Below are 15503 nucleotides of genomic sequence, written 5' to 3' on the forward strand. Positions count from 1 at the left end.
CCAACCTAATAAATAGTCGCTAAAGTGAAAAACTAGTTTTTTTAATGTTAGAAAAACTGACCATACACTTTGAGTGTTAATGATAAAATAAATATTATTAGTTTTACATTTGATATTTGTTGAAAACGTCCTGTTGTGTGTTTTTTAAAACATTATTAAAATATGACTCGTGTATCAATTACACTGTATTATCGAAAATTTCGACCGATGGCAAATGATTCATGAGCTAATAACTTGGTTTTGTGCTTTAATTTCTTAAAATCAATCCGTTACTAATTATGTAACGATTAAATGCATCTAGCATTATTAGTATGAATTTTTAAATCAATACTTGCGTTATAATTTTTGTTCGTCTCCAGTAATTTCGAATTTATTTGCTTCATGTGCTTCAACTTTATTTTGTGAAGTCCAAAACTGATAAATTTTTTCTCCTTTCCCAATTACAGAATAACCTACGTCTGTGAAATTGTCGAATCCTACGTTTTGGATATACTGGCGCAGTCTAGCGTTACGCGATACGTAACTTAATAATGCCATTAGGCAGATAAGCACACCAATGACTATTAAACTTATTTTTGTAGTCCGGTCAGTTGGTGAATTGACTGGACAAGGGACAGGCACTTTATTAGGCAGTACACCCCCTTGACACTCGTCTCCAACAATCTTTCTGTATGCAGTGACATAGTGCCATCCACTGCTAGTACACCCTTTCACATCGACAAGAGCTCCGTCTGCGAACGGACTAGGTAGACATTCACTAGACGGACCTATCTGTTTATAAAAGCCTACTTCGCACTGGTAGTCCTTTAATGTACATGTGCAAGAGACTTTTTCTGACTTACGTTCAAGTTGTTTACCGTTGAAACATTGTCGATTTGGTTTTCGACGCGTGAAGCTTATTTTTCGTCCTAATACACACGAGTCATTTGCGGCATTTTGGCCTATGAATTGCCATTTGTAATAATCAGTTCTAATTGAGTCTGTGTTTTCTTCGTCTGCAACATCAACTCCTTCACAACTTCTCAAACCATCCTCACGTAATTCAACGTGATAAATTACGTTTTTGTAATTTTCATGTCCGTAAATAAGAAATGCTAAACCACTGGCGTCAGACTCCGTAATAATATTATCAACAACAATTGAAGTATTAGATATAATATATTCCTGCCATGTTCGACCCTCGTCCATGCTATATAATATTTTATTTGTTGGCGTTCCATCTTTTGCCAGAACAATTACACCGCCATGATCGCCAAACTCGTAAATGTAGTTTCCTTTTGCTATTTCATGCCAAGTTCTTCCAGCGTCTCGCGATATATACGTATTTACTTCGTCGTTTTTTTTTAATACCTGTCCTACGTTTCCGGTTCCGATTATTAAACCCAAAGCTGTGTCAACACTATAATACGGGGCGTATTCAGAAAAATCAGATATACCATTCAAATTTAGCCAACAATTCTCGAATAAATCACAATGAATTGGGGCCCCATTCGAATCAACCTTTGGAGCTTTCAGATGATGCCACGTTGCTCCCTTATCGTATGAAATAACAGATCTTATACCTTTCTGTTGAGTTTTTTTAGACTGCAATGGTTTAACTTTAGATTTTTCTTTTTCTAGTTGAAGTCCGGTTTGCGTGAAACCTATATTGTTAATTGCGTTCAATTCTGGGTCTTCTTCTAATTGGTAATAATTTGCCAGATATACACCGTCAACCCCTGACACACGGTCAAACTCACATTCACCTGTCACGTTTTGCACATTATTACGCAGCGAAAGAGAAAACCTGGTTCCATCTTCGTTGGATACATAAACATTTCCGTACTTCTCGTCAACACCGCCGCCATGATTAACATGAATCATCACAACTCCAGACGAAGTGTCAATAATAGTATAAGATAACTCACTTAGATTACCTGGCAATATTGCTTCTGCAAACTTATGTCCATAGTCGTGACTAACCAGTAAAGAGACAGTTTGATTTTCAACATTTTTAAGTTTTGCCACGAATATAAAATTTCTAGTAACCAAGAATTTGTTTCCGTTCTTTATTATATTTTTATATGTCGTTCCGAAATCTTTCGTAGATAAAAAATCTACGTTATCGTGCCACTTTCCCCCCAATGGTTGATTCTTTATAATTTTCCGATGCTTTGTCAGATATATTAAGCTAGTCTCATTTGGATCAGCGGACCAATTAAATTGTATTATTCCTTCAGCGAGAGTATGGAACGTTTTTCCCTGGTTTTTAGTGTAATATAAAATTTGTTTACATGGTTCATTGGTTGAAATCAAAGAGGAACAACCGTCAGTCCAATGACTAAATAATGCGTACTGAGAATTAGTAGGATGCCAAACGAAGTCATGAATTTCCATATTTACTGGCCATTGAATCCAGTTTTGCCCTGCATCTTTTGTCATATAATGACTTTCGTCTTCGCCAAGTAAAAATACAACATCCTTATTTTTTGGATGAACAATAATTTTTTTGAATCTTGCAGTTGATCGTAGAGGGACGCTGTCTTTCAATTTAACTTTTTTAAAATTCATTCCACCTTCATACGAAATGTGTAGTTTCCCGTTTTCTGTAAGTAAAAGAACTGTGTCATTGAGTTCTCCTATCCATTTAAAATTTGCAAATCGCGAATCTATTTCCGTTCTCGAAACACTAATGTAATCAGAAATATCTTTTGTATTAAATATACCATCCTTTTTATCAAAATCTCTAGCTTTGCAAGTTAGCAGATATGATAAAAATATAATGCGATAAGTGATCACTCTTATCATTATACGATTTAAAAATTATGTCATAATATAACTTATTGTTTAGAAAAAAAAAATATAAGAAACAAATCAATGGAATAAAGAAACAATAAACCAAATATTATGTAGCTCAAACATAACTAAAACATGTATTTCATTGATGATTTTTTGCATGCAAGCATGTCAATACTCATATCTAATAATATTATATATCTTTAAATAACTATGCCAAAACTACAGAGAGAAAATTCCGTGGTACATATTACTGATGTGCAAGGTAATACTTTTAAAGGTTTACAAGTTTGGTGTAGTGCAGCCCCCGCAGTAAAAAATGATCCTGATTTATTGTATGCAAAATGTTTAGTTTTGCCAGGATCAACGACTGAAAAGTTTGTTTTAAGACAAATAGACCCTGAAGATCCTAGTCATCAGTCATTTGAAGCTACACGTGATCAAGTAAACAACTGTAATCAAAACATAGACCTGTTGGCATATCCAGACATTGGGTTGATTCCACACACTAATATTCCATGTGTTCTTGATTTCATTCGACAAAGATATATTAACGGAATGATGTACGTGACAGCTGATCCACTTTTGTTGGCAGTAAACCCGTATAAAAATCTTAACAACACTACTATAGAAATCATTAGACAGTATCAAAACGCCCCAAATGTCCAGGATCTTCCACCTCACGTATTTTCAATCGCGAAGACCGCGCTCGATAACTTATACGCTGTTCAAAAGAATCAAACTATTATTGTTAGTGGAGAGTCAGGCGCCGGTAAAACTGAAGCAAGTAAACAAATAATGAGCTTTTTCGCCTGTATGGCCGACGGAAAAAAAGATTCATCCATTCAAGAAGCCGTAATTGCAGGTAACCCAATTCTGGAAGCCTTCGGAAATGCTAAAACAATCAGAAATAATAACAGTAGTAGATTCGGACGTTTTATGCAATTAGATGTTAACAAAACAGGAGGTATTCTTTTAGGAAAAGTACAATGTTTCTTGTTAGAAAAAAGTCGAATTGTGGGACAGTCTCAGAATGAAAGAACTTATCATATTTTCTACCAGTTGTTGAAAGGAGCTACTGCTGAACAACGATCAAAATATTACCTTCAATCCTCTTATAAATATATAAGTAACAATGACATGGAATCCAGTGTTCCAGGTATTGATGATGTAAAAGAATTTGGTGTCCTAAAAGAAGCGTTTAAGAAAATGAGATTTACTGACAAAGAAGTCGACGAAATTTTCAAATGTATCTCCTCTGTACTACTCATAGGAGAAATAGAAATCGGTAAACATGAGTTCAACGGAATTCCGGACGCAGCACGAATCGAAAATTCAGACGTATTAACTAAGATTAGTTATTTACTTCAACTTGATGAAAAAGATCTAAAGAATGCGCTTTTAGAAAAAGTTATAAATTCTCCCTCTGAGCAGAATGAAATTCACAGTAATTACAAACAATCCGAAGCCATTATCATTCGAGATTCTTTTGCAAAAGCGTTATACATAAACATTTTTGAATGGTTAATCAAAAAACTTAACCAAATTATTTGTCCAGAAAAAAATATTACAAAGTTCATTGCCATTTTAGATATATTCGGTTTTGAAGTTTTCAAAACAAACTCGCTGGAACAGTTTTTCATTAATATTACAAATGAAATGTTGCAAAAGAATTTTGTCGATATAGTTTTCCACAGAGAAAGCATTTTATATAAAGAAGAAGGAATTTCTTTTTCTGAAATCACATGGACTACAAACAAACCTATCATTGATTTATTGACAGCCAAAAGCCTTTCAATTATCAGTTGTTTAGAAGATGTATGTATGGCTCCAGGAGGAGATGATCACCGATTTGTTCATCAGTGTAACACGCAATTAGCTTCTAACAGTTATTATTCCAAATCTAAAATAGGAGGAGGTTCTAACTTCATTGTTACTCACACGATCGGAGATATCCAATATTGCGCTGACAATTTTACAAGTAAAAATCGCGATCTACTAAGGTTTGAAGTAGTATCAGTTCTTAAGGCGTCTAAATCTCCAGTAGTTAAAGATGCGTTTAGCACAACAGAAGTTGTTAAAGGTAAGATTGGTAAAAACCAGCTTATTTCTTCTACTTTCTTAACTCAACTTAATAACTTAATGAAGATTATTAACGAAACTGAGGCTCATTTCATTAGATGTTTAAAACCAAATGAAATACAAGCTCCCCTTCACTATACTCCAAGTAAAGTATTAGTGCAATTACATTCACTGTCCATATTCGAAGCGTTACAACTTCGTAACCTTGGTTATAGTTACAGAAGACCGTTCAATGAATTCCTGCTTCAATTTAAATATTTAGCGATAAGTGTAGAGGCACCAGATCTTGTTGAACCAAAAGCTATTATAATAGCAATAATGCAAAAATACAAAATTGGCAAAAGTGATTATCAAATTGGAAAAACTATGGTGTTCGTCAAAAAATCGTCTGTTAAAGAGCTCGTTGTACAACAACGTGAAATACTTAGTGCTTGGTCCTCTGTTGTTGTTTTATTAGAATCAATGTACAAAGTATATCAATTCGAAGAAGCGTTCAAACCCAAAATTAAGAACTTAATAAGATTACAGGCTCACGCTAGAGCATATTGTGCAAGACAATAAGCTTGCTCTAGCATTAATGTATTTTCAGTTTAGATTATAATAAAACATTCTATATTGTATGACCATCTTTCTAATAACTTAGTGAACTACATAAAGTCTTCCTCGATATTTTTACACGAAAGTAAGGTCCCATCACCTTTTGGTGTAGAGTCAGGTTTCACAGTCAAATCTTTATATGATTTCAATCTCATTTCTTCTTCCAGAAGTCTTTTTTCTTTCATTTCATTTTCGTACGCAGCTTTTGATTCTTGTTTCTTTTTCAGTTGCATTAGCTCTCTGTATTTATCGCGTTCTTCTTGATAATCTTTAACTGATTTGACAATTATTTCTTTTTCTTTGTCTAATTTTTTAAACAACTTAGCATTGTTACGAACACAGGAAAGCTTTTTGACATCCAAATGGTTTTTAAAACCGATTGTTCCAATATCCATATCAACTTCTTTCTTCAAATTATTCCACGGGGTATAAATCACGGCAACATGTGATTGCTTTGAACCTTGAATAGAATTTTCTTTACTCAAAAGCGCACAAGTCCATATTATGTCTTTTGGCAAATTGTTTATATCGTATCCCTCCGGGCATCTTACGTAAAAATGCGGCGAACTAAATTCTGAAACGTGAAACCACACATCACAGTTCAGACCATACTCAATAAGAAGTTCGTTTTCATATTTGTCTTCACCACAAAATATTTCAAATCCAGGCTCGCTACATGGATATTTTATCATTTTAAGCCTTGTTTACAATTCCAATATTTTTTATTATTATTGAACCCAAGTTTTAATTTCAAAACTTATTGAATAGTTCTCAAATCATTATGTAAAGTAAAATATTCACTAAAATAATGTTTAATTTGCCATAAAAATGAACTTTTAGAATAAATAATATTGCGTTGTAAATCACATATTTCCTCGACATATAAATTATTGTTTAATTTATTTGAAACCAAAGGCAGAAAATCTCTATGCTTTATCACTAATGGTACGAATAAATTGTGATAAATGTATAACAAACTTTTTTGGTTTAAATGATAATTTGTATGAACAAGGGCTACAAGTCTGTATCCCGACGCAACGTTAAGAAACAATAGTTTAAACGATCTCAATTCATAAGACATAAATTTATTGGAACCATCTTTATTAATCTTCATTGAATCTAGTCCAGCCACGATATTAAGCAATTCTTTACCAGAATCATTAATATTTTGATCTGAGTTTATGTCGAAGATACACCTTGCTTGATTCCACAAAGAAAACATCATATTATCACACGTAAAGTGATTAAACTGTCCGAGGAAACAAACTTATTAAAAATTGATTTTTATTCGAAAATTCAAAATATTATTTCAAGACCTAATTAATTAATTGGGTCTCAACAGCGTCTTATCGACGTGACCAACTGATTTTCACAATAGCGCCACTGATGCCTTTGCCGTCAAAAACTTTAATAGCTTTTTCTGCAGTACTAATATCGTGATATGTGATAAATGCCAACCCTCTTGACACAAGTGTTTCCTTATTGTGCACTAAGAATAATCGCTTTATTGGACCAACTCTTTCGAATATTTCCTCCAACTCTTGTTCAGTAACGTATTCCGGAATGTCAGAGACTCTAATAGTCTTATCGTCATCGAAATAACGAACGCCAAACTTATCGTCGTTAACGTTGTTTTCTTCTTCTTGCATTTCGATATTGTTTAGCGAACTGTTAACATTACTGAAATCCTGGTTCTGAATTGCATTCATAAGTCTAGTAAGCTCGTTCATTAGTTTTTTGTTGACTTCAAGTGTTGGAATTTCACCTATCACGTCGGTTTCGGAATTCGACAACATAGCAGCGCCGTTCAAAACTCCAGGAACGAGTACTTCTGGCGATTCAAAAGGCGTGGAACGAAATTTGTGGTAAACCGGAGAACTAGGTTCTAACAAGTCAATTCCGAATTTTTGCCAGTTATTTTTTCGTTCGAGGCAGCGTTTTGGAATATATTCGGTTTTTTGAATTACGTCAAAAACGCGCTTATACTTCATTTTCGTACCATTGGTACTGTTAAAAATGTTTAGCACTACTCGTTGGCCTTCAGCATTTGTAGTAATAATTGTATTGTCATCCTCTTGTATGTCAGCCCAATTTTCTTTGTTTAAATTTAATACCTGTGAAAACATAATCTAGTTATTAAATCAATGTAAATTTGAGCTCTTAAACACTTAAAGACTCAATATTTTTTGAGAGTTTGACAAATAAATTATGAATAATTACAAATTTTTTTAAATTAAATAATATTCTCTTTAAATCAAGCATATACGCCAACAAACTTGGCAATGGTTGTATATCAATTTTATTAAAAAAAATATATTACAGCAATACCTAATTTTATCTGTTTAAGCATTTAGAAGTAAAAATGAGCTATGATTTTGCAAACTTTGACGTAGATATTGATTTTTACTCATTTTCTAACACTGCAAGAAATAAAATTTTTCTTTGTATATCATGTGCACAATTATTTGAGTCTGTGTCTGAAGACTCCAATGCATTCATTCACATGCTTGAGACTTCGCACGATATCTTCTTCGACGTCAATACGTTCGAATTTTACTCTGTGTCAGATCAAACAACCATTGATAATAAACCGTATCAAATGTTTGTTGATAATTTCATACCGCGAGTAAACAAACCGCTTTCTTTTTTAATTTATTGCTATCGAACTGTTTTAATCGAAATTCTTTCCAAAAGTTCTGACTCCACTAGTACACTGAATCAAATAAAAACTTTTTTAAACGCACATAAAATCGAGTTTTCAGAGCTAAACCTTGGTTTCATAAACCAGATCCAGTTAAACAAAAAAACTCATTCCTTATTTTCGTACGGTTTAAACAAAAAAAAATATATTACTGGCTATGCTACATTCACTACTTCCAACAGCAAATCATCATCATTAAAAGCCGCATTATATGCTCTTGGACAAGTAATTCCACTTCGAGTTTTGCTTTGTGACACTGATCTCTCGGAATTTCAAAACAAAAACGACTCTGAAGCTGTTTTTTGTTTGGAATTAATACTTTTATACAAAAAGCAGGCCATTACTAACTCCATAAAAGGGTCTGTCGCCGTAAATCGGTTGTTCAATTACATTGAAAAATTCGGCCCCAGCTTGGTCAGATCGGTACAACAAGTATCACCCTTCGAATATCTTATTTTTTTGCTTTCCTCACTTTTTAATTTATCTTCCAAAAACACTTTTCAAATTCAACAAGCACTCAGAGAAACGATAACAAATAACATTATTATTAATGACAAAATATTTTGTCTCAAGCTTAATTTACCTGAGCTTCAGCTTGCTTTAAGCTCTCAAGCTAACGAATTCCACCTCGCAAGCATTATAAGCGCCTACTTTAAGGGAAAGAAAATTTCTACGATTGATGTCAAAAAATATGTTTTTATTTACTACGAGTACACTTCAACCACTTACACTGAACAAACTCATTTTACAAAGTTAAGATGTATTTATAACGTCTCTCAAAGTCAAAATCTGTTTGGCAATAACCAAGACTATCAATTGATATGCAACGTTTCTCTTTATAAAACAATGAATTTCAATTCGAGTTTATCAAGAAAAAATCTAGATTTCACCAACTGCCAGATATTCATTAAAATTAATGAGAACTGGGTCGACGTGTCAGAGAATAATAGTGACTTTATAGACGCTTATAACGTGCAGTTTGAATCGCCTATATTGCAAGTTTGGCAGTTGGTTACTTAGAGTTTTTTTTTTTAGCCACGTGGGCTTTCCACATTTCACTGTATTCATTTACTAGTGTTCCTGAGTGCTCGATGTGTTTTTTATAAAACGTTGTGTTCAAACGTTGTTCTTCAGCTAATTTCTTTAAATATTCAAAATTAGATTTAACGGTTTTATCGTTATAAATAAGTGTGTTAAGCCGCTTTTCAAATTCCTTATCATATTTTTCTTTAATTATTTTTTTTACTTGACTAGAATCAAGGTCGATTAAAAGTTTGTTTTTTTTTCTAAGTTTAGCGTTTTTCCTCATGACAGCATTGTGAACTTTATTTGTGATTTCTTCTAGTAGTTCGTTCTTTTCTTCAATGAATTCTTTTGCGTCAAAATTCGTCAATGCTTCTTTTATAATATTGAATGCTTTTGATGCATCAACGTTACTCGATTTATCTGGATGAATTAACAATGATAGTTCTTTAAAATGTTTCTTTGCTAATGTAAAGCTAGAAAGTGTGGACAATTTAAGAATCCCATGAGAATTTTTAAGATCGTTTTCGTAACTGCAAATTCGAGCTATTTCGTAATCAGCTGACTCCCACGTTACATCATCTGTTTCTAAAATTAGGGACCCATTTTTATTATTTATGTTGGCAGAGTTATTTTTTCTTTTCGTCTCTTCAATATTTATTTTATTGAAATTGGTATAGGTTGGTTTGGTGTTTACATCATGGGAATACTTTATTTTATCAATGCCGTTTTCAGATACAAACTTTTGAAAATTGTCCATAAATAATAATAAATATAAAATTTTAAATGAACTATCGTAGTAAAGCTGGTTGTTTTATTTTTTATAATACATTAATTAATTAACAGAATATTCAAAATTATATAATATATAATAATATAATTTTTTGTTAATTTTTACATCTCAAAAAAAGATTAGTGAGCTTCAGGCACAAAACCGTCAACATAAAAATTTTTTGTATATTTTGGCAGCAATACATTTAATCCATCATGGATTTTTTTGACTTCAAGTTGGCAAGCTAATCTAGATGTGTCAGTAACGCAAGGAGACTCACATAACAAATCTTCTTCTTTTTCGGAAGGTTCGTCAAATTTTTTGTAGTCTGTATTATCTAATATCACATGACACGTTGTGCAGGCTAAACCGCCTTCACACGCTCCTTCGACAGGAATTTTGTTCGAATGAGCAATTTCAAGAAGATTGAGATTGGGCTTTGTTCTTACAGTTTTGGTAGTTTGGTCTGGAAATTTAAAGTTGATTTTTATTAAATCATTGTTTGTGAGTTCTTTTTTTACTAGGTTGAATTTTTTTTTGTCCTTTAAAGCAGTAGAAGGTGTAGCAAGTGACATCAAATAAATATTTTTAATTATTATTACTTTTTGCCCAATATCCTGTTTAAGGTTTAATTGGAATATTAATTTGGTTAAAAATTAATGGGTCAAAATTATCTAAAATAATTTGTTCATTCTGAAAATTTGTAAATTTATCAGTCATAGTTTCAGACCAACTGCGAAAGCATTCGTCTGAATATGTGGGAATCAAAACTTGTTTTTTATTATAAGCTAGCTCTGAGTTTGATTTAATAGCATGTTTACTTAGTGTTTTTATTTTACATAATCCAATAGCGGAAAAATATAATAATTTAGATATTTTTTGGTGGTTGAGTGAAACAGTTTTATGTGAGTTATCCCCTCTTAATACGTTAGTGTCATATTTATATTTTGTTATTTCTTTCCAATCGTGCACTACTTGTAATGGAATCCGCGGCGAGTAAAGAATTTGAACGTCTAATTTTGTTGGTAGTTTAGTTGATTGTTTTGAAAGTTTGATTGTGTTTTTTGCTAAATTGTACAATAATAATTGGTAAATAGTTTTCGACGTTTCTGAAGCAGTAGGAGCTTGCAACAAGTAAGAATATTGCATAATTTGTTTTAAAATATTATTTTTAGATGGCTTTGTAAGTTCACAGCGAAACCGTTTGATTGTGTATTCAGCAGAGTTTTTAATTCTGACTTCGTTGTTTTCGAGTATTTTCGGTCCAACATACAGTGAAACAACAATATCATCTAAAAACCTAACTTTGAATAAACTGGAAACGTGAATATTTACTTCATCAGAATTTCTAATAAGTTGTTTCGGAAATACTTCGTCAACACTGTAAATGTCGATGTTGATTTTATCGAACGGGCAAGGCGGAATTTCTAAATGCTGCAAAACTTCAGTATCATCTATAACCACGTTTTTAAGGTCGAAAGTATGACAGTTAATATTTGACATCAACGTCTAATATACTAATCAAACAAAAATTTATAATTATTTTTTTGGCGATTTCTTGATTAATCAGTATTTCCACTACGTCATTGTTATTTGTACGAAATAAACAAAGTTCGAATAATATAAAATATCGAGACAAATAATATATACAAGTTTCGATGGAAACTAATATTTACATGAATTTATTGCTTTCAGATAGATGTACAAAAACAGTTACGATAATAATGAATAAACCCAGTAGAAAACAATATAAAATTTAACTGCTTAAAACAAAAGAGATAGTTTTTATAGTTTGAATTAGGAAGTAGCAACAAACAACTTACACTGAAGTGAGTCGTTGATCTTCACCCATATCATCTCCTTTTTTAGTCGTGTAATTGTAGCTAGTAGTGTTTGCAGTTCCACCAGATGGAATAACAACACCGTTGGTCAGTATGTGTAATTCTTCATCTCCAGTAAGTGCCATGAGCAAGTGTCGTGGACTGATTCTCTGTTTCTTTCCTTCTTTTGTAACTTGTACTGCGCCTTCGATAACTTCCGCAACCAAATATTCAAGAACAGCAGTTAAATATAAGGGAGCGCTGACAGAAATTCTGTCGGCGTAGTGAGCTTCCTTAATGATTCTTGCAATTCTTCCTACTGGGAAGACAAGTCCGGCTCGATTTGATTTTGAAATCGATTTAGAAAGAGATTTTCCTACCTTACCTCCTTTACCACCTGATTTACCAATTCCAGACATGTTTTTAATCTTTTCTACTTAAATTTTGTTTTAATAAATTATTAATAATAAGAAATTTAGATTGATGAACAAATCAAATCGGCGTAAAACGGTATTTTTTTTGTCTCTAAAAATAAAAAAATTAAAAAAAATTAACGTGTGTACGCGTATTTTGTAGAATAAATTTAACTTTTAAGACAAATTTAAAACTCTAAATTTATCATACAACCTAAATTTATCTGAATACAAAAAAATTAGAAATGAGTGGAATTGGAAGAGGTAAAGGTCTTGAACGATCAGGCCCCATGATTAGAAACCGAAAGGTTTTACAAGACAACATCCACGGTATCACGAAGCCAGCTATTCGTAGACTTGCCAGAAGAGGAGGTGTTAAGAGAATTTCTGCCGCCATATATGAAGAAGTAAGAAGTGTGCTTCGATCATTCTTAGAGAATGTTGTCCGTGACGCTGTTACCTATACTGAACACGCCAAGAGAAAGACTGTCACTGCTATGGACGTCGTTTATGCCCTTAAACGTCAAGGTAGAACACTTTACGGTTTTGGTGCTTAAGTTAGTATTCTATATTACTCTATGCATAATTTTTCTTTTAAGAATTAAATTTTCTTTTATATATCTTAACTCTTTCGGGTTAAATTAATATCGTCTTTATGATATGAAAAATTTTATAATCTCAGTATAAAAACTATGATTTTCTGAAAATAAGTTTTGAACGTTTTATCTTATGTTGATTTGAGCAAACATACGTTAGTTTAACTTAATAGCAATAAAATTTTACAACTATGAGAAAATCAGAGTATCAAATAAGATTATGAAATAACGGAAGTCTGTTGATTATTTTCGTTGGGAAATAACAGTCAAATGCAAAATTATTATTTACGATAAACTTATACAAGATCCTATGATCAATTATACTTAGTATAAAATAAGTAGAACCTATTGAATGCGTACTCTGTTTTGTAAAAATTTCCAACCGGTATTTATAAATTTCAGAAGAAAGGAGTTTAAATTGCTCGGTTTTTTCTTGACATCTCGTCAATTTCAATTCTAAATCGTCGATATAAGCTTCTATTGATGCTGAAGATATCTTATCCACAGTTTTATTCGAGATTAAAGACAATAATCTACGTTCTAGGTATTGTAAACACATATAAATGTGATATTTTTTTTCCGCATTTGCAGAAATTAAAACTGTTTTATAAAAATTAGCAGAATCTAAAGTTTTAACTAACGCTGCCTCAATTTTATAAGCTGGAGTAATGTCTTTATCAGAACTTTCTATGTCAAAATCTAATAAAATATCATCGATCTGACCCAAATTTGTGTTTAAATTCTTGTTAACATTTAAAAATAATAACGCTTTCGAACACAAAAAAGGATGATATGATTTATAAAAAGCTTTGATACCTTTTAAATTCACGTGGTTGAATATTGGTTGTTTCAAACTATCTTCATTGGATGATGTAACGAGCTCGTAAAACTGAGTCATAGAATCTACTTCAGTTTCTGCATAAAGAGAAGCAGTTTGGTTGAGTTTGAGCAAAACACTCTTATTTGCCTCATTTTTAATTCTGACGTTTTGTAAATTTAATTCTAAAATACTTAGCTCGTTTCGAGTAGAAGAACTTGAAAAAGCTCGATCTGCAGATAACAGATAAACATTGAGTAAAACAAGCACTACCCCAACTTCCTTGTCTAATTCAGTTTTTGAGTTAAGTAAACATTCGAACTTGATTTGTAACATGTTACTTAAAGGTTTTAGTTTTTCAATTTCTTCGCAATCAAAGAAAATGTGTTCGATTAATGGTTTCTCTTTATCAATCAAACTATTTTGGGTAATTTTTTTCGTTATTACTTCGTTGTAATACGTAGGACATGGCTTCTTGAAGTCAACTATTACATTGGCCCAGGAGTGCCCAGAAAGCCACTTTGGAAGTCTTGGAATCGGTGCATCTCGAGAAATACTGATGACAACTTCATCTGGAAGTGTTCGCGGAATGTAACAACCAATAAATTTATCTTTATTTGAATCGTGGCAAATTTGTGAGCTGGGAGCATAAATTTCTGACTGTAATGTTAAGAAATTTGAGTAAACTCCAAATTGATAAAATATTTTATCTCTTAAAGTTTCTAGTATCGATTCATCTTTTTGCATTATCTTGTTTTGTTTGTAAGTTTCTATAAATTTGGCATAGTTAGAAAAATCAAACATCTCTGCATTGATATGTTTTACAATAACATCAAAATCTAAATTTTTGATTTTACACTTGTTCAAGACGGCAATAGTAAGAACATGATCTATTTTTAAACAAGATAGTAAAGACTTCAAAAAGTTTTGAAAAATATATTCTTCTTTGTTATTTGCAAAGTAAAGATTATAATAAAAAACTATTTCCTTCGCTCTGTTCGACAATTCATACTTTTTATTGTCAAATTTTAAAGCTAATTTTTTATCGATCTCAAATAGTTTAAAAGCTAGGCCGCTATGAAAAAAAGAATTAGCAGTGATCAGTGAAAAATCTCGAATGTAGTTTTGTTTTTTGTAAAATTGTTCTAATTGAAACCATAAAATTTTTCGTGTTATATCACGATATTCTTCAGGCATTGAAAAAATCTTTTTATCGATTGATTGTCTTAATAATTGACGCACTGTTAAATAATCCTGATTTAAGTGAGAGTACGTATTATTTGCACGTATATTTTTTTTTGCCGATACAATTTCAGAAACATTATCAGTAGTTTCTGGAATATTCCCAGGTGTTTCTGAAGCGTTTTCAATAGTGGATGGAATATTCTTAGTTGTTGTAGGAACATTTTCACGAGTTACTGAGCCGTTTCCAACAGCCTTTAAGTCGTCTACAGGAGTCTTAGGAACATCTTCATCAGCTTCCAGAACATGCTCAGTTTCTTTTAAAATATTTTCTTGAATTTCTGGAGCATATTCAAAGATTTCAGGATTATTTTCAGTAATTTGTGAAACATCTTGAATGGTTTTTGAAACATTTTCAGATAAAGATGAAAAAGAACTTGAAACAGAAAAATCTTTAGATATTTCAGTCGATATTGTAGTCTTAGTGGGTGAGGATTCTATAAATGTTTTAACAGACGTGTCTGCCGGTTTTTTTGAAATGCATTTCTCAACTTTCTTGTTAATACTAACACGGGATGGCAAACGTTTTGGCGCATTGGGTGGAGATAAAGAGGTTTTGCGAATTATCTTGAAGTCTTTTATTTCTGAATAGTTTGTCATTAATTGAGATTTGTACATGGAGTCTGCGTTTGATTTACGAGTAAGAATAGGTGTTGAAATAGTTT

At 32.1% G+C, this 15503-nt stretch overlaps 2 protein-coding genes across 2 annotated transcripts; both read left to right on the top strand.

Annotated features, from left to right (window-relative positions):
• The first annotated feature begins 3573 nt into the window (after positions 1-3573).
• On the top strand, positions 3574-5418 carry LOC142598157 (myosin-A-like). The gene has a single exon (XM_075735115.1). It carries the CDS (start codon positions 3574-3576, stop codon positions 5416-5418), a length of 1845 nt encoding a protein of 614 aa, XP_075591230.1.
• A 2398-nt stretch (positions 5419-7816) lies between these two features.
• On the top strand, positions 7817-9175 carry LOC142598144 (uncharacterized). The gene has a single exon (XM_075735101.1). The coding sequence runs from the start codon at positions 7817-7819 to the stop codon at positions 9173-9175; it is 1359 nt and encodes a 452-aa protein (XP_075591216.1).
• Positions 9176-15503: the final 6328 nt, after the last annotated feature.

Source organism: Dermatophagoides farinae, unplaced genomic scaffold, assembly GCF_024713945.1.
Source record: "Dermatophagoides farinae isolate YC_2012a unplaced genomic scaffold, ASM2471394v1 contig9, whole genome shotgun sequence".
Lineage (NCBI taxonomy): Eukaryota > Metazoa > Arthropoda > Arachnida > Sarcoptiformes > Pyroglyphidae > Dermatophagoides > Dermatophagoides farinae.

Bases quoted from the DNA above. Each gene is read 5' to 3' on its own strand.
- LOC142598157 (XM_075735115.1), top strand. From the start codon at position 3,574: ATGAGCTTTTTCGCCTGTATGGCCGACGGAAAAAAAGATTCATCCATT.
- LOC142598144 (XM_075735101.1), top strand. From the start codon at position 7,817: ATGAGCTATGATTTTGCAAACTTTGACGTAGATATTGATTTTTACTCA.